Source organism: Eumetopias jubatus, unplaced genomic scaffold (assembly GCF_037043125.1).
Source record: "Eumetopias jubatus isolate StellerSeaLion01/CBP00866 unplaced genomic scaffold, mEumJub1_p1.0 scaffold_5, whole genome shotgun sequence".
In the NCBI taxonomy this organism is placed as follows: domain Eukaryota; kingdom Metazoa; phylum Chordata; class Mammalia; order Carnivora; family Otariidae; genus Eumetopias; species Eumetopias jubatus.
In genome coordinates this window covers 124,987,758-125,008,257 of record NW_028274811.1, presented here as the reverse complement: position 1 = coordinate 125,008,257, position 20,500 = coordinate 124,987,758, and the positions used below count along the sequence as shown (strand labels likewise).

Below are 20,500 nucleotides of genomic sequence, written 5' to 3'. Positions count from 1 at the left end.
ATACTAGTTTTCTTTTTTTTTTTTTAAGATTTTATTTATTTATTTATTTTGACAGAGACAGAGACAGCAAGAAAGGGAACACAAGCAGGGGGAGGGATAGAGAGAGAAAGGCAGGCTTCCCGCTGAGCAGGGAGCCAGATGTGGGATCACGACCTGAGCCAAAGGCAGACACTTAACAACTGAGCCACCCAGGCACCCCAAGAATACTAGTTTTCAATAAAATATCTGCATTATGCAAAGAGCTATATGCTCATTTTATATATTTTATTTAATCCTTTCTTTTTTTTTTGAGAAAGAGAGAGAGAGCGTGCAGAGGGAGGGGCAGACACAGAGAGAGAGAGAATCTTAAGCAGTCTCCACACCCAGCGAGGAGCCCGACATGGGGCTCAATCTCATAACCCTAAGCCAAAATCAAGAGTCTGTCACTTAACTGACTGAGTCACGCATAAGCCCCTTAATCCTCTTTTAATACACATTCCTAAAGTAGGTATTATTATACCCATTTTACAAATAAGGGAATGAGACCCATAGAGACTGAGAAACTTGCCTATAGTCACACAGTTATTAACTGACAGAGCCATGACATGAAGTCAGCTTTGTCTGGTTCCAAAGCAAAACTGGTGCCTCAGTAATGGAGGAGTGCTCATTTCTGCCTTCTCATACTATCTTCAAAGAAAGGAGAAATGCATAAAAACATAAGCACTAGAAATTACATGCTTTCAAAAGAAAACGAGAGTCTTCCATAATTCATCTATCAGATATCTAAGAAATGACAAATACTACCTTTCACAACACAGTGTCTGAGTCTCTGCTGAAGAGAGTGATATTTTTCTCTTAAAGGAACCCTTATGTCTTCAGGATTGGGAAACGCTTTCACAAAAATTTCTGCTACCTTCAGAAAAATTAAAAAAGTGAGTTTTATGAGCAACATCATTCTTAATTAAAATAAAGCAAAAATCCTTTAAAGTCTCTGATTTTCATTTACTTTGTTTTCACCTACATTCACATTACCTTTCTGATTGGTGGCAGTTCTCCAATAAGGCTCAAAATTAGATCCTGAATAAGTTCTTCAATATCAGAAAACCGAGAGAAGGGCAGCATTCTGTACGCCCACTCCACGGCACTGAGGCAGTGCTCAACCATACAAGAATCAAACTCCACTTCGAGGTCCTAAAAGGATATTGAGATATACATTTCCTTTTCAATTTAGATGGAAAGATCAGGATGAGTTCAAAAGAAAGGTTGTTATTAACAGTAAAATCTTCTATCAAGCAATAATTTCCCAAGTAATATTTGTTCATTTCCCTTATTCTTGTGCAAGTAAATACCTTTTTTCCCTCCACATTTTCTCTTGCTTTCTGATACTGCCTGCAACTGTAGGATAACTTATCACGAATATGTAGCATCCAACACAAAGCACAAAGTTCTCTGAAGCAACCTAAATCGGGAATGCAAATATGAAAAATTGGATGAGTATGTACATTCATATAATAACAACTTCATCCCTGCTCTTTTTTTTTCCAAAATAAATGTCCTTATTTTGTTGATTATAAAAGAAACATACATTCATTGACAACACCTTATATAAAAGTCATGAAAATCCTTTCAGAATTTTTATGTACATTATTCTAGAATATTTCATGCATGGGCAGTTGCATAAAAATATTAAAAACATTTTTAGAGTGAACAACTTACTCTTTACTAGAAGTTTACTTGCTTTAAGCTTCATAGTGTATTGTAGATAATGTTCAAAACCAATACACACAGCTCTACTTAATACTGTATAGTTAATTTATTTGGAAAATCCCTTATGATAGGCAACTCAGTTTAAAATTTTTCAATACTAGAAACATACTTTCCACTATCAATTTTTTAATTAAAAGCAATAAAAGTACACAAAGACATATATAATCATACTATGTATGCTGTGTTGAACCTAGGTCTTTTTTTCACTTAATGTATCCCAGTTATCTTTCCATGGTGGTAACATACACATACTGTCTTTTCATTGCCAATATAGTATTCCATTGTATAGAAACTTCCCCAAATCAACTGTTTATATCATTATTAATATTTAGGCCTAATTTCTAAGCAAGCAGTTCATTTTGGACAAACCTATTGCTTTAATGGAAACTTCATCAAGCTTGTGGTCTCCAGCTGCTCCACGTCGAAAGAATGCTACACCTCCTTTACAATAATTAAGTAATGACTGAGGGAAAGGACTCAATGAAGGAAGGGATCCTTTCATTCGAATCTGAAAGAATGACAGAATATGTTAATTATCAGTCATCTAAATCTATTTTTGAGGAAGCTATAAAGGAACAAACAAGGCAGGTAAGATAAGGCATATAGAATGGAAAACACAGCATGGTTCCTATACTATGTAAGAAAATATCTCTGAAGTGAGCTGTACTTTCAGAAACTTAGCTTACAAATTTAATTCAAGAAATTCACTAGGCTAGGGATGCCTGGGTGGCTCAGTTGGTTAAGCATCTGCCTTCGGCTCAGGCCATGATCCCAGAGTCCTGGGATCGAGTCCCGCATGGGGCTCCTGGCTCAACGGGTAGCCTGCTTCTCCCTCTGCCTGCCGCTCCCCCTGCTTGTGCACTCTCTGATAAATAAATGAATAAATAAAAACTTAAAAAAAAAAAAGAAATTCACTAGGCTACGTCACAAAAAGAGAAAAGTTTTCCAATTTTTTTCATCATTCAGTTTTGCCTATATAAAAAGAATTTAATGCTATTTGTCCTGACTTTCCCCAAAGGCATAATAAAGGAAAAAAAAATGTTTAAGTATCTCTCATCCAAAACAAAACTATGTGCAGTACCTAAAAATAAATATGACAAAAGTTATATCTACCTATATAACTTTTAAAAAACTTAAATGACAAAATTAGAAAGTCACCATCTGGCAACTCCTAATAAAGTAATAACTCCAGCAAGGATAATCAATAAATGCTCAATTAGGTAAAAAGTTGCTGGGCTGATAGAGAACATGAGTGGGTAAAACACAACCCAAAGTCATGAATCCCTCTCCCATCACTAAAAGTGAGATAAAAAGTCCTATGTGTCACATGATATGATGCAACAGGGAAGTATACCATACCATCTATGAAGGACCCATTTCTAAGAAAATGTGAACCTGATCAAGTCTCTGTACCTCAATGAGTACAGAGTAATTAATAGCTTATGGGGAAATAAAAGGAAAGAGGAATAAATTAAATGGTACTAAATGGATAAACTATCAAACACATGCAGAATACGGTACAGGACAAATTACCATGTTTCTCTACAAATCAAGAAGAGAAAAGAAATTAAAGGAAACTGCTACAGAATAAAAGAAAAGGAATCTAAGAGACATAAACCTGAAAACAAAAGGATTAGCAGCAGGTTTGTAATCTACTTTCTCCCTCTTCTATTCACTTCATAAAGACATGATCTTATCAAATCCCCTTGTAAGCATGCTAATGACAGACTTCTTGTCAAACAACTGAACAGTATTTACTAGATGTACAGAGCCTAGCTAGGTTGGTTAGGATGCATGGATTTCTGGAGCATGGCTCACTGAAAATGTCACACAAGCTATATAATTAAAGAGATATAAAAAAGGAGATGTTCAGTAACTGATACTCTTTTGTGTCATGATGTTAAACAGAGGCCAGATCACATTCTTCCACAGCAAGAAAAACCTTGAGAACAACATATGCCATTGCAGGTTTCACCTGTGTCTTTTAGTGATATCCTTGAAATCACTGGTATAAAGTTTGACCCTGGGTAAGTCTGTTGATTCTTATGAGTCAGACTTGATAATATAGTCCTTCCTATAATCTCATAACCAAACATGGGTGAACTTCAGTTGGACCTTGATTCCAAAAAACCTACTACAGAAAAGACATTTTCAAAATCAGGGAAATTTTATTATGGACCAGGTAACAGATATTAATAAGGAATTACTGTTAACATTGGCATAATAGTATGGTGGTTTTAAAATATGTCCACAAATTCTTTAAAACTCATCCCTTCAGAGGTAGAGCCTAACTTCCCTCACCTAGAGTGTAGATCATACTAAGTAACTAGTTTCTAATCAACAGAATACAAAGTGGTTGTACTGATTTCTGGGATTAAATCACAAAGGCATCATAGCTTTTCGCCCTGCTGTCTTCTGGATCACTTGCTCAGGGGAAACCTCTTGCTAACAACCAGCACAAACTTCTTAGCCACACCAAGAGCTTTTTGTAATCCGATCTCTGCTCCCTGTCAAGCATTCAGATTCCTACAGCAACAGTCCATATTTTGGTATGCAACTTCAGGAGAAATATGATTTTTTTGCTTTCATGAATAAAGACCTTATAATTTTGGTAGCAACAAGTGTTCCACTATTCCAACCAATTTAGAAAACATCAATTTACTACAACCAAATTTGTGATTAGATTCTATGCCCAATAAAGTATAAATGAAGGAGGTAGGGAATCACTTATAAATCATAAATATTTCTGTAAGAATGGATCTCCACATTTTTGGTACCTCTCCCAAGATCAATAAATTCATGGGCTAACAATAAAACAATCACATAAATCTGAGGAATAGTGAATTAGGGGAATTTATGGGTCACTTCTGTATATAGCCCAGGGATTGACAACAAGCCTTAAATATAAGCCACAAGTCAAGTCACACGAGGCACTGGGGAGAGTAGCAATGACTACACACAAAGGCTCTAGTCGATGGCCTGTTATTCCTAGGAGGCATGTCTTCAGCTATGTCACTAAAGTCTTAACGTTAGCTAAATTAGTTAAAGCTGGATTAAGTGAGATTACCATCAGGATTTGTACATAAGATCAAACTTCTATGCAAATCTAATTTCCAACTTCATTGTAGAAAACTGTTTCCTTAAACAATTTTTTAAAAATGAAGTTTCCTATAATAAACAGGCTCAGTAGATCTTGAAACTATTAAAACCAATCTTTCAATAACACAGGAAAACTCTTCGCCCTTCTTAGTAAACAAGCTTTAGAAACAACTTTGGGATGACAAGATACAGAAAGGGTACAATTTCATGTTATATTTTTATGGTAGCTGTAAGCAAATTTTACAAACCTTTCTTTCTAAAAAAAAAGTCTAATTTTCAACAACAACTTGGTAACTTCTCAAAGTCTCTCTAAAGGTTCCTACTAAAAAAAGTTGTAAATTCTTTTAAATATAATTAAGGGCTGGGGCGCCTGGGTGGCTCAGTCGGTTAAGCATCCGACTCTTTGATCTCAGCTCAGGTCTTGATCTGAGGGTCATGAGTTCAAGCCCCGTGTTGGGCTCCACACTGGGCATAGAGCCTACTTAAAAACATTTAATCAAGGGCCAAATTAAAGATATTTGGGGCTAATAATATTTATTTCCACATTTCAAAGAGATAGACAACAGGCCTACAAAGGACTTGCAGCTGGATAAGAGACATATGAGCAGATGTCCCGTCTGGCCGCACATCAGGTAAGGATGCAGCTATGGCTCAGCTGAAGTCAGTGCAGAAGGGGATGACAGGCTTGCTTATTATAAACAAACCTGAGATCTATGGATTTATAGGGTAGGATTCCTTGGGAAAGTGTCATGATTCTAAGTATTTGTAAATATGAATAAGTATTAGTAGATTTAAATAGTTTAACATAGCACATAAGTGACTAAGACATTTCCAAACCTTCTGCATGACTTTTCTCGCCCATCTCAACTGCAAGATGTACCACTGTGCCACAGGAAAAGAACACCGAGCTGCCCGGAAAAGCAAGAGGACCCGCTGAAGGATTCCAGACACCTTTTGGCGGTTCTCTTTCTCAGCTTTTAAAAGAAGATCATCACCATCTTCCTGAAGAAAATAAAACAATTAATTTTAGTAGCTAGTAATATGAAATTTTAAAGGGTTAAAGTGAAAATAAATATAGTGTTTCTCAAACGAAATGTTCCTGGGGATTTATAAGGGAAATTTTGAGGAATGGCCTCAGAGATTTCAACTATAGCTATTTCTAGAGTCAAAGAAATATTTCTCTCATCTCAAACAGTGTAAAGAGCTAAACTGACCCTAAACCCAAGTCTTTCCCTACAACAGTTAAAGCCCACCACTCCTGACTCCAATGGTACTAATGGACTGCCAAACAGAACCCTGCATTCTCCCTAGCCAAGAGTCAATCTCAGTACCCTGAGGGAGAGAAATACTGGGGGAGAAATACTTCTAATGTTTTTCTTTCTCCCCTTCCCTCTCCCTCTGGACATGGACAAGGTATCCTTAGAAGCTGCTGGTGGCCACCCTGCTCCCACAAAGGGAGCCAGCCTTAAGCTGAAGCTAACACCTTAGAAAACAAACTAGAGAGGAAGAGCTCCAATCTATGTTAACGTAACTGAGTCAGAAGGTTACCCTACTACTGGGCTTCTTAATTATGCCAGCCAATTTGGACCGAGTTTTCTATTATTTCTAACCCAAAGAGTTTTAATTGATATAGAGTGATTTAGAGTGATATTTAGAAATCCTACCATTGAGGATTATTTTAATAAAATGAATCACTACTAAGGATCATAACCACTCAAACTAATATTAGCATAGCATATTCCAAAAATACCTTAAAATGCTATTCCTAATTTCTAAGCCAATATACTGAAGACTCAGATGTGACAGAAAAGACGAATTACTGAGAACACAATGAACTATTTATCCCTTCCACATACAACATATTACATTTGAAATATCAATAAATGAAATATTTTTAACCTATTGAAACATAATCTTAAATATAACAAATAATAGAATAAAAACTCTTAAAAAAGAAAAGAAAAAACTAGATACAGAGAAGTTGCTAATACTAAAACAGTAAGTAGTAAAGAAACAATATCAGAATCACTTCAAAATATTAATCAGATGTTAAAATAATTTAAAAGTAAATAATTTGCATTAATACTTTAAATCTTAAAACCAGCTAATTGTAATGTCATGAGAGCAGAGAAAAAGTTCCTGAGAGGAACACCATATTGCTATTTATTTTTTTTTTTAAAGATTTTATTTATTTATTTGACAGAGAGAGACACAGCGAGAGAGGGAACACAAGCAGGGGGAGGGTCAAAGGGAGAAGCAGGCTTCCCGCGGAGCAGGGAGCCCGATGCGGGGCTCGATCCCAGGACCCTGGGATCACGACCTGAGCCGAAGGCAGACGCTTAATGACTGAGCCACCCAGGCGCCCCCATATTGCTATTTATGACAGAACTATCAATTGAATAGTGCAGGAGAAAAAAATGACCTATCAAATAAAAATAAAGTAAGTAAGTAAGTCTTTCCAAAGAGGCAGACAATGAGGTAAATAAAAGACTGAAATAATGTATGGCTTCTAAATTCTGACATTCATTATTTGTTACCCTAAACAAATGTCTATTTTTTTAAAATCTGGATATAGAGAACTCTCTTGATTTTGTTTTTTTTTTTTTTAAGATTTTATTTATTTGACAGAGAGGCACAGCGAGAGAGGGAACACAAGCAGGGGAAGTGGGAGAGGGAAAAGCAGGCTTCCCACGGAGCCCGATGCGGGGCTCAATCCCAGGACCCTGGGATCATGGCCTGAGCTGAAGGCAGCCGCTTAACGACTGAGCCACCCAGGCGCCCTCTTGATTTTGTTTTATTATTGCAATATTTTTAACATTTATTGACTGCTTACTATGTGTCCTAGGCCCTAAGGTAAAAGCTTTTACAGGATATCTCATTTAATCCTCACAATAATGCTATTACAGGTACTATCATCATCTGCATTTTACAGATAAGGAAACTTAAGTAGTTCAGTACATTGCCTAAGATTATACCATTAATAAACAGCAAAGCTGGGATTTGGAAGTTTATCTTCAGAGCTCGCATTCTTAAGCTGGTAATTATTATCAAGTTGATTATTTTAAAATTTGGACAAAAAATCAACTTTAAATTAATTAAAAGATTAAGCACTAAGCTTACTTCACTGCGAATGGCTGGCTGAGGACAATACAATGGAGGAGCCGGAAGATACAAGCCAACCGGCACTAAGCCCCGCAGCCTCCTACTGAAGTCCTTGGCGGAATTTACCAGAAGCTGAAATGTCTCTGACAGAATATCTGCATCAGCCATAACTGCTGCTTTCAGTACTTCTTGCACTGAACCAAATAGCAGATTTACATCTTCTTCTTCAATGGGATCTACCAAATACAAAATCAGGTAAAACAGTTAAAATTTATATTATGCTGATCCTATTTTGTAGTGTAAAATTTCCTACCTGAAAAACCTAATCATCAAAAGTGAACATATTGGTTGACAGGCAAAACAAGGCAACTTCTAGACAGAAATTTAATAACTATTCTGCTACTTTATTTTTTTATCTTTTTTTTTTTTTTTTTTTTTTTTGAGGGAGAGATTGACCATGGGTGGGGGGCAGGAGGAAGGAAGAGAGAGAATATCTTAAGCAGGTTCCACACCCAGAGCAGAGCTCAATGCAGGGCTCGATTTCATGACCCTGAGATCATGACCTGAGCTGAAATCTAGAGTCAGCCGCTTAACCGACTGAGCCACCCAGGTGCCCCCACCACAGTATTTTTTAAATAAAGTTAGTAAAAATGACTTATGTCATAAAGCTAAAAAAAAAAAAAAAAAGGCAGGAACATACAAAACTTTCCCACCAACAGTGTAGGAGGGTTCCCCTTTCTCTGCACCCTTGCCAACATTTGTTGTTTCCTGACTTGTTAATTTTAACCATTCTGACCAGTGTGAGGTGGTATCTCATTGTGATTTTGATTTGTATTTCCCTGATGGCAAGTGATGTGGAGCATTTTTTCATGTGTCTGTTGGCCATTTGTATGTCTTCTTTGGAGAAGTGTCTGTTCATATCTTCTGCCCATATCTTGACTGGATTATTTGGTTTTTGGATGTTGAGTTTGAAAGAAACTAAGGGTTGCAGGAAGGGAGGTGGGTGGGGGGATGGGATAACCGGGTAATGGGTATTAAGGAGGGCATGTGATATGATGAGCACTGGGTGTCATAGGCAACTAATGAATCATTGAACATTACATCAAAAACTAATGACTAATTGAGTTTAAATAAATTTTTTTTTTAAAAAGATAAAAAACAGTCCTACAATCTAGCTTCTACTATATAAGTATTTGTATTAATGTGGACATGTCCCAGAAGGTAAAATGCAAGGAGATACAGGTGATAGAACTGGAGATTTAGGGACTTTTATATTATGAAATATTTAAAGCATGCTTTAAGATATAGAATATAATATGAAAACACTCGTGTATTGACTTTTCATCCTTGTCTGATATTAACATTGTTGATATATTCAATTAATATTTTTTAAAAATAAAATGTTTCAGATATAGCTGAAATTTCTTATGTGCCAATCATATTCCACTCACTCTCTCCAAAGATAGCTACTATCCACAATTTGGTATGGGTATACAGGAACCCCTATTACACAGATGTTGTGTCCTATACAGAGAGTTCAAATTCATTTTCCACTTCACTAACCATCTGCTGAGTTTGTTTTTAAATCAGTTTATAAGGTATAATTTACATATACTAAAATTCATCCTTTTTGAGTATATAGTTCAAATGAGTTTTGACAAATCTATACAGCCCGGTAAGAATAATGCCATCATTCCAAAAAAGTTCTCCTACACCTTTCTGTTGACAACCACTGATCTGTTTCCTGTCCTTATACTATTACTTTTTTTTTTTAAAGATTTATTTATTTGAGAGAAAGAGGGAGAGGGAGAATGGGGGGAGGGGCAGAGAGAATCCTTCAAGCAGACTCCATACTGAGCGCTGAAACCAACGTGGGACTTGATGCCACAACCCATGAGATCATGACCTGAGCTGAAACCAAGAGTAGGACACTCAACCGACTGAGCCACCCGGGTGCCCCCCTTACAGTGTTACTTTTATTAAAATGTCACATAAACGGAATCAAACTATATGTAATCTTTGTTTCTGACTTCTTTCATTCCTCACAATGGTTCTGCAATTCATCCATGTTTTTGCATGTTATCAGTAGTTTGCCCTTCTTCATTACTGATTATTCTATTATATAGATACATTGAAATTTGTTTATCTGTTTACAAGTTGACGGGCATTGGAGTTGTTTCAAGTTTTTGACTATTATGAAGAAGCTTCCATGAACATTTGTATACAGGTCTTTGGGTGGTTCTACGTTTTTATTATGCTTAGGTAAATACCTAGGGGTGGAATCCACTGAGTTTCTATTTCCTCTTTGTTTCTGACTCCTGGAAATTTGCCCTACTTTCTCTATATATTAGCCTTAAAATGTGTATTTTTATATTTTATCTAGAAACACATTTTATCTATATATTTATTATGGGAAAGTTTTGCAGATTATTTAAAACAACATATTGCTAGAACTGTAAGTTCAGACTGGGACTTTTCTAGTCCTTTTTTTTCAAAACCAACTTTCATGTAGTTACATTATCTTTTCATTTATTTAAAAAAATACTGACAGGGGTGCCTGGGTGGCTCAGTCAGTTAAGTGTCTCCCTCCAGCTCAGGTCACAATCCCAGGGTCCTGAGATCAAGCCACGCATTGGGCTTCCTGCTCAGCAGGGAGCCTGCTTCCTCTCTCTCTCTCTCTGCTGCTCTCTTGCTCTCTCTCTCTCTCAAATAAATACATAAATTCTCTAAAAATAAAAATTTAAAAATTTAAAAATATTGACAGAAAATTATCAAAGAAAAGTTTTTAGTCAGATTTCCAAGTATTATGAGTTCTTTCTGGAAAGAGAAGTTATAATTAGTAGGTTCTAAGAATATAGAGTCCCTGCTTAATGGAGACATGCACTAATAAAACCAAAGGGTCCCACAGTAGTCATTAAACATACAACTTTAAATACCTGACTTCATTACTTTTCATCTAAATTTCTCCATCTATAAAACAGACAAATTTTATAAGGCTCCTGGGTAAATCTATGAAATATATGTGATATTACATTATTTTTAATTTTGTAATGCCACTCTGAACTTTTCAAACTAAAAACAAAACCAACTCTGATTTATGCACTCAGCAAGAGTTGAACTAAACACTTTTAAGTATTCTCATGTGTGAGAGATTGATTCTACAAATATGACTACAAAAGAAAATAATCCAAATGTAACAAAATACAACTAAGTAAAAAGATATATACAGAAAATCAGAGTATCATTCAGTTACTGACCATTGTTTTTTAAGCTGGCATAAGTTTTGAATGCTCCCATGATTAAGAATAAGTAGCAAACTTTTATCTTTGATGAAGCTTACTGCAAAGTTTAATATATTTGTGGATAGTACAAGCTTTTTAAAATGTCATGAGGTTTATATTAATTAAGCTGATACACTGTCAGAATATATGTAGGTAACACACCTGTGAACTGTTTGTATTTTGAGCCCATTTCATTTTTTGCTTCAAAAGAGGCTGGCCGACCTAAAAAACACTGCAGTTTTTCCCGGAAAATTTGTGCTGGAGTCAAATTTATTGGTAAATTTAGACCCTTTTTGTTGGACCTGAAATCACATCAAGTTAAGAAAAATGAACCCAAATTCTGAAAAAAAGAAAATATTAACACACTAAGAACTAAGCATGAAATTTTAAGAAACAATGAAATTCATTTTTTTTATTCATCCTCTATTTTAAAAAGAAATTAGGGGAAAAAAGAAATAATTGAGGAAATAAGGCATGGAGGAGATTTTTAAGGCTCTCCATGATTATGATACTAATACATCATCCCATCATTATTTCCCATTGCTACCCTACAGTCTACTCTATCCAAACTACACCAAACTTGTCTTTTGCCAAATGCCTTTGCTCATGTGTGGAATGTTCTCCCTCCCTACAGCTACTCTATTTGTCAAGATCCTGTCTTCCCTTCAATGCCCATCTCAAATGATATCTCCTACATAAAGTATTTCCTGTCCTATGCCCACTTCATACTATTGCTCCACTGGCACTTTTCTTACCACATTATCTAAATTAGAATAATGTTTTGTCCTTATTTTTCTATTAAACTATAAATGCCTTCGATATGGAGATTATGTGCCATTTAAGTTTATATCTACTAAAATACCTGGCAGAGCTTGGTACAGAAAGGTTACTTAATAAATAAATATATGTTGTATTATTGAACTGAAAAATATCAAAGATACAGCAATACCATAATATTCAAAAAAGTTAAAATACAGATATTAGATCGATTAGCTTAAAATTCAAATCCTACTTAAGATAGACAAACTCTCCCATTGACTAAAAGCCTTTTTAGGGCATTACTAACAAATGTGCTAAATAAAAGTTTTTGTTTTTTTTTTTTAAGTTTTAACACCAGAAAGCTGCTAAGCTGTTCAACATAGTAGCCACCAGCTGCATATTTAGCTATTTAAATTTAAATTAGATTGAAAACTCAGTTCCTTGGTCTTACCAGCCACATTTCAAGTGCTCAATAGCTGCATGAGACTAACAGCTATCATACTGGACTGCACATACAGAACTTTTCCAACACTGAAAACAATTTTATTGGATACTGCTGGACTAAGGATTCCACAAAATGTGTAAATGCCAGCAATGAGAGAAATAAAAAAATAGATGATACTATGGTACTATTTCTTAATCTAAGTCTGCCTAAATATACATACCTTATGAAATTTCTATCATGTTTACAGAACAGTTGGAAGCCCACACCAATGGAAAGAGATGTCTTCCAGTCTCCAAGTTTATGTGCCAACCACACAGCCTCTGGAATCAGGCCACCAATAAGTAATAATTCAAAGGCATATTCAACTGTCCACACATCAGAAAGATTCTGATCTCTTACAACACTGGCAACTTCAGAGTGTTGTAGAGGAATAAGTCGAAGGCACTGTTCTATGAGTAAATAAAAGAAAACGAATTTTACAATTACATTTATCAGAACTCACTCCTCCTCACACAGTTACACCTCTCTTTTTTTTTTTTTCTTTTTTGGAAAAGACATTTATTACCAAACTATAAATTAAGAGGAGGTGGGCAGGGTGCAGTAGGACGAGCTGAGTGGTCACGTTTTGAGCATCTGTTCCTTCTCTGTTCTCCTGGGCCTGGATCCTGAGCTCCTTCTGCAGGCGCTCCCAGGCTCGGACCACCTTGGACTGCAGGTAGAAGGAGCCACCCACGGATTTATCGTTCACCTTGAATAGGTGTTCGTAGTTCTTCTGGATCTCCTCGGGGCTCAGCATGGAGACATTGAGAATCTGCTGGGCCTCCTGGAGGCTGAGGCCAGACAGGTTGGAGGCAGCTGCAGACTGGTGTCCAGCACATCCTCGACCATCAGCTCCTGCCCGGCTGGCTGCAAACTCCTGCCGCAGGGCCCGGGCAAAGGCCCTGCCCACCACCTGCACCCCCATCACAATAATCTGGGCCAGGTATTTGGCCATGGTGGCCGTTCCGCCCCGGGGTCGCGGGCTCCGGCTTCCTGGCCCCGCGGCTCCAACTCAAGGGTGGCCGGCGGGTCCAACCTCTCTTTTTTTTTTTAAGATTTTATTTTTAAGTAATCTCTACACGGAATGTGGGGCTGAAACCTACAAACCCAAGATCAAGAGTCATATGCTCCACTGACTGAGCCAGCCAGGAGCCCCTATCTCTTTAATTAGTATTTTCTACACAAAATCCTAACAAGAAAAATGTCTTAAGATAGGGGTGCCTGGGTGGCTCAGCTGGTTAAGCATCTCACTTTTGCTCAGATTATGATTTCAGGGATCCACCCTTCAGCAGGGAGTCTGCTTCCCACCTCTCTCTCCCTCTCCCCCTGCCTATCCCCTGCTCATGCTCTTTCTCTCTCAAATAAATAAAATCTTTTAAAAAATGGTTTAAAATGGGGGCGCCTGGGTGGCACAGTCAGCTGAGCGTCAAACTCTTGGTTTCGGCTCAGGTCATGATCTCGGGGTCGTGAGATGGAGCCCCTACATTGGGCTCTGCACTCAGTGCAGAGTCTGCTTGGGATTCTCTCTCCCTCCCCCTATCCTTCTGCCCCTCCCCCACTCATGCTCTCTCCCTCTCTCTAAATAAATAAAATATTTTTTAAAAAATGGTTTAAAATAATACTTAATATACTCTAGGTTTTTTGTTTTTTTTTTTGACACTGAAGAAAACGTCTCATTACTGGGTCATGAAGTAAATGACAGCATTTTTAAAAAAAGAAAAAGAGGGGCGCCTGGGTGGCTCAGTCGTTAAGCGTCTGCCTTCGGCTCCGGTCATGATCCCAGGGTCCTGAGATCGAGCCCCACATCGGGCTCCCTGCTCCGTGGGAAGCCTGCTTCTCCCTCTCCCACTCCCCCTGCTTGCGTTCCCTCTCTCGCTGTGTCTCTGTCAAATAAATGAATAAAAAACCTTAAAAAAAAAGAAAAAGAACAGAGTGGATACAGAGAGAAGAGAGAGCATTGAGTACATTACATAAAATAAATATAAATACAGTTTAATGAAAACTTTATGTCAGATAATATAAACATATATATACACACTTAAGTATACTGGGCCACAATGTACAATTTATTACTGTGGGCTGACTAAAATACACTTCTATTTCTCCTACTAGAAATTTGGAGAGCAGAGACACATTTTACATGACTTTGTATTCCTCATAGTGCCATGCAATAAAATACTAATTTGAGGTAAAACTCAAGCATTTAAGTGTTCAATATATCAGTGTTTATAAGAAAGTAGAAAATAATCCTGACTAAATGGACAAGATTTCAGTCTGGCCTGTGATTAAATACAAAGGGTGATATCCTTCTCCCTAGCCCTCCATACCTTTCCCTAATTAAAGTAACGTGAATAAGCAACTTGGAAATACAATGACTGAACTGCAATTTTTTTAAAAATACATATTGCTAAGATTCCCACTCACTTCCTCAAAATAAACCTGGCAAATGGTATGCATGGGTTCCTGCTCCTTGAAATGATTAGTTTCTCACGTGACCTAGTCTCTGCCTGTTCCAAACAATAACACATTAGCTTTCTGACAAACACATTTGGATAGAAACACAAAAATTTGTCATTCACTTGATTGTTATTCTGCATAGGCAAAGAGCCTGGAGATTGACGAAATTTTTCCTACTTCTTTATTTACTATGAGCAAGGTACCATACTACTAAAAGAACTTGAATGATTTAATTTTCTGAAAATTTTATTGCTTTCATACAGCAAGCATCACACCAAATAAGCAACTCAAATCCTCAATACATTCTGCCATTAGTTCTGACTAAAAAGATTAACATAAAATCTATTTTTAAGTCAAGCCTGTGGATATCCTTTTTCAAGATACTAGGAAATTAAAGAAACTAAAGGATATATATCAAATTTCTGGTATTTAAATTTTCAATAATCACAGTTTCAGGCTTAGGAAGAGATCACAAAACTTTCTTCCCCACCCTCTCACTGGGAAGATATTTACACAAGGAATAAAAACGTGTGTCTTTGAGCTTTTATGAATGTTTATGAATATGTCCAAAAACAATTCAGTAATTCTATCACCTTTCTTCCTACAATGTGATAAAGATCTTCCCTAGGTATGCAAAGTGATCTGAAAGGATAAAGGTCATGGCAAACAGCAAAGTCCTATAAATAATGTAGGATAGGAAAACAAGAAATTGAGACAAATTTTCTAAGTCAGGATTTGATTTTTTTTTTTTTTAGGTTTTTCAAAAAACTGCATGGAGTACTACCTCTCCTCTTTAGTGAAATAAGGTGGATTAAAGACACAATTTGTTGTCAGAAACCTTACTACCAAAAATAGAAAACACAGGTGGTAAGTACTTAGGGATGTAACAAAAAAGAGAGCTTAAATATAAAACCACTCTAATGATAATAAATACAGTTGACCTTTGAACAACATAGGTTTGAACTGTGCAGGTCTACTCAAACACAATTTCCTTGGATAAATACAGTACAGTAATATAAATGTACTTTTTATGATTTCCTTAAGATTTTCTTTTTCTAGCTTACTTTATTGTAAGAATACAGTATATCATACATATACAAAATATGTAACTTACTGTTGACCAAAGTAAAGCATGTGGTCAACAGTTCACTTTTGGGGGAGTCAAAAGTTATGTGTGTATTTTTGACTATGCAGGGGGCCAGCACGCCTAACCCCCATGTTGTTCCTGGGTCAACTGTAATATCAAATGTACAAGGAAATAAGTAATAGGTATCTGAGAGGCTTAGAGGAAAGCATTAAAGTGAAAGGAGCACATGCTGTAAGGGAGGAAAGGCAGGGAGCACCAGCTGAATCTGAGTTAGGACATGGTAGAAAAGGACAATGGTGGGCAGGGACAGGAGAGCAGCAGGCAGAGCCTGGTGAAAGCTGAGCACCTGTTTCTGTTCATACCAGTCCCTAAAAGAAGCCAGAATCAGGTCGGGACCAACATTTTTTCCCAAGGAAGTAGGGACCTACTAGAAAAGAAGCCATGAGACAAGTTCCCTTCTGATCCTACCTCACACACATGATTTTCTAGGGAGCAGAACCTCCCGAAGAACCCCAGGTGAGAAGAGAGACTAGGACTACTGCTAAAGTATTCAAGTGGGTACAAACAGTCCTCTGCTCCAACCCACATCTTTAGACATTTACAGAAGACTCTGAACACATAGTTCAAAATTCACGGTTCTGTGATTAAATTTGCTGACTACTTGTTGCTACCTCTATTAAACTTTTTAAAAACATTTATTTATTTGAGAGAGAGAGAACGAGAGAGAGAGAGAGGGAGAGCACAAGCGGGGAAAGGGGAAGAGGGAGAGGGAGAAGCAGGCTCCCCGCTGAGCAGGGAGCCCAACACAGGACTCCATTGCAGGACTCCAGGATCATGACCTGAGCTGAAGGCAGATGCTTAACAGACTGAGCCACCCAGGCACAGGCACCCCCTCTATTAAACTTCTAATTACCTTACATCTTGTACTATTCTAATGTATGTGTACATATTTATCAGTTCATGTTACTTCCTGCTGAAACCCCACTGTACTTAAAGTGCAGATTCTTTCCCCTGGTTCACAACATCTGGCCCCATCTCTGACTTCATCTCATATCATTCTCCACCTCACCCTCTCTCCTCCAGCCACACCAGCCTTTCAGTTTCTCAAATGCATCAAGTTTGTTCTTGTTCTGGGGCTTCTGCACAAGCTCAATTAGAATGCTGTAAGTCCTGAGGGGTCCAAGGCTGCTCTTTCTTGTCATTAAGAGTTCATCTTAAATGGCCCCCCCACCCTCAGACAGTATTTTCCCAAATTCACCATCTGAAATACCCACTCAGTCACAATGCATTACTCTACTTCAACTCTCTGCATGCCAATTATCACCACTTGTTTATGTATTCATTTATTTTTCTGATTCAAGCTATTAGATGTTATTTAATTAATTAGATGTATATTTAATTAGATGTTATATTTAAACTCCATAAAAGAACAGGTATTTTATCTGTTTTGTTCATGGCAGTCAGAATAAGTCTGTTTCATACATCAAAACAAAAGAACTACAAGTATCTTCATAATATTAATCTCATATGGTGCAAGTTAATATATTTCTAGCACCTACAACTCTGCTTGGCACACAGCAGACACTTAATAAAATCAGTGAAATAAAATGAACATCACAGAAATCTGTGTACATTGTTTCTCTCCATAAGAGCAGAGCAGTTCTCTATGCATTAATCTGTGGTACATTTTGACATTAATAAAATGATTAGAGGAAAGTAAATGATCCAAAGAAAATTATAAAAGTAAATCATCCAAATAAAATTAAATTCTAAATTAGCATACTCAAAATTTGTTAAATTTCCATTTTTATATAAATGACAGTCCTTTTAAAAATGGAAACTTTATAAAAATAGCAATTTGTCTAAAATTTGTAATTAAAAATTCATACTCAATAAAAACAAACCCAAGCAATACCTTTCTCAGATTTTATTCATTTATAGTCACTGAGAATCTGTGCATCACACACTAAGCTAGAACACTATTATTTCCATAGAATAATGTTCACTATATAGGTTGATTTTAAATAGTATGTGAAAAAACAAAGTGAGAAAATTATCTAGTTACTGTATTACCTGTTTTAACATGAAGGGGAGGAAGAACATTCACATTGTGAGGTGGCAAAATGTAAAGCAGCTGATTGGCGAAATAGGCGGCCATGAAACGAGCCATGGACTGGATAACCCTCACTGCCGCCTCAGGACGAACATTTCTAGTCATTCCAAACTCACAGTGAGACTTCTCAGGAACTAAGGAATACAGCAAATGACCAAAGGAGATTCTGATCAAACTTAAAAGCAGTAATATTTAAGTTCCCAACATTATACAAGAAGAAAATTATAATTAAAATTTTTTTTCTCAGATGAGCACCCACGACCTGTATGAGCTAATTTATAATAGGTATCTATGCTTATTGAGGACAATAAAACAAAAATAGTTAGCTCACAATTATGAGCACATGCACTTAGAAATACTGATGATTTTATTTACTTCAAGTTACCAGTTTTATTTTAAAACACAGAAGGATAAATACAACACAATCCAGCCATGATGGACTTGCAAGCTTAAATTTCATTATTTTCCCTTTTCCTTCCCTTTCCAATGTTTTTTCTTTGATGAAAGGAGGCAGAGTTTACTATAAAAATAATCTGAAAAGCACTAGAACAATGACTCTTTTTTTTTTAAGATTTTATTTATTTATGTGAGAGAGAGAAAGTGAGAGAGAGAGCACAAGCGCAGAGAGGGGCAGAGGGAGAGGGAGAAGTAGACACCCCTGCTGAGCAGGGAACCAATGCTCAGTGCTCGATCCCAGGACCCAGGGATCATGACCTGAGCCAAAGGCAGCCGCTTAACCAACTGAACCACCCAAGAGCCTCTAGAACAGTAATTTTTTTTAAGATTTTATTACTTACTTGAGAGAGAATGAGAGAGATAGAGAGAGCATGAAAGGGGGGAGAGTCAGAGGGAGAAGCAGACTCCCCGCTGAGCAGGGAGCCCGATGTGGGACTCGATCCCGGGACTCCAGGATCATGACCTGAGCCGAAGGCAGTCGCTTAACCAACTGAGCCACCCAGGCGCCCATAGAACAGTAATCCTTAATGCTGTTTTCTGTACCATTACATCTGGCGATTAGGATATACTCCCATTAGTAAGAGTGGCTCACTATTGTAAGATTCTTTGGGGAGGGAGGGACAAAAGGAAAATGTGGGGTGAAGGGAGAAAATGGGTGGGGGAGCGGGAATTACACCAGGATTTCTGAGGTGATTCTGATATATAAACTGCAGGAGCAAATGTGCCGTCCCTATTTGAGAATCAAAACTCAGTAATATAAACTGGCATTCAGAAATCTGAAAATAGTTAAACTAGTAAATATAGATAAATACAAAGTTAACATTAATTTTTTAGAAATTTATGGCCCCAGGGCACCTGGGTGGTTCAGTCAGTTAAGCATCCGACTCTTGATTTCCGCGCAGGTTACCATCTCAGGGCTGTGAGATCGAGCCCCAAGTGGGCTTGCGGTGGGTGTGGAGCCTGTGTGGGATTCTCTCTCTCCCATTCTTCCCCTCTAATTAATTAATTAGTTAATTAATTAAAAAGAAAATTTATGGCCCCAACAATAGCAAAATATTTTTCTTTCCCAGAAGTCACTTGATACATATTCACAAGAATATTAAGTTCTATATTCATATGAACCACTTCTATCTTGTCACTGTATACCTCAGCATGTAACACTCTTCCTCTCACAGAGTAGGCACTCAAGATTATTGTTAAGCTTTTCTTAATAAAGGGAATCTTGTGAAAAAAAATTTTTTTTAAGATTTTATTTACTTATTTGACAGAGAGAGATAGCGAGAGAAGGAAAACAAGCAGGGGGAGTGGGAGAGGGAGAAGCAGGCTTCACGCGGAGCAGGGAGTCCTATGCGGGGCTCGATCCCAGGACCCCAGGATCATGACCTAAGCCAAAGGCAGACGCTTAACACCTGAGCGACCCAGGTGCCCCTTGAGAAAATCTTATTAGCCTTCAAGCAGTATTCTTCATTTGGTCATTTAAATTCTGGAAAAACCATACTATTTCTTCACATTGAACTTAAAAATACATGGGTATGAATAATTTTCTCCTCATTAACCTTGCTGTACGAATTATACAAAGGCAAGATTTCCAGTAATTCTACTCATACAAAACTCATTATTAGAAACTCAAAAATAAGGTCCTTAAATGGCGAGCAACCTAATTCTAAAAGATAGTCACAGAGTAAAACTGTATCAATTCAGAAGTAAAAAAATTTGAAACAGTAATTCTGTATGTGGCACCCTGATGATGTTAATAATGGCAACCTTATGCAATAAAAATTAAATTATGACTATATACAATGATATAATAAGGTAATGTGCAGGAAAGAGATAACAGAACAGGCCTGACTACTTGAAATGCTTGCGTATAATGTTGGTCCTTGGATGGCATCTGGGAACTTGGATTTGGGAAGCAT

The 20,500-nt window shown here is 37.1% G+C and overlaps 1 protein-coding gene and 1 pseudogene across 1 annotated transcript in view; both read right to left on the bottom strand.

Annotated features, from left to right (window-relative positions):
- The window catches only part of CPLANE1 (ciliogenesis and planar polarity effector complex subunit 1), a 122,636-nt gene that overhangs the window by 80,580 nt on the left and 21,556 nt on the right, over nucleotides 1-20,500 (bottom strand). Inside the window, exons 15-23 of the mRNA XM_028098015.2 lie at nucleotides 18,089-18,262; nucleotides 12,653-12,881; nucleotides 11,391-11,530; nucleotides 7,966-8,183; nucleotides 5,683-5,847; nucleotides 2,116-2,254; nucleotides 1,329-1,438; nucleotides 1,012-1,170; nucleotides 784-892 (exon numbers count right to left, since the gene is read on the bottom strand). Coding sequence (XP_027953816.2) covers nucleotides 784-892; nucleotides 1,012-1,170; nucleotides 1,329-1,438; nucleotides 2,116-2,254; nucleotides 5,683-5,847; nucleotides 7,966-8,183; nucleotides 11,391-11,530; nucleotides 12,653-12,881; nucleotides 18,089-18,262 — 1,443 coding nt within the window. The remainder of the gene's footprint in view (nucleotides 1-783; nucleotides 893-1,011; nucleotides 1,171-1,328; nucleotides 1,439-2,115; nucleotides 2,255-5,682; nucleotides 5,848-7,965; nucleotides 8,184-11,390; nucleotides 11,531-12,652; nucleotides 12,882-18,088; nucleotides 18,263-20,500) is intronic.
- On the bottom strand, nucleotides 12,941-13,493 carry LOC114204726 (mitochondrial import inner membrane translocase subunit TIM16 pseudogene; annotated as a pseudogene).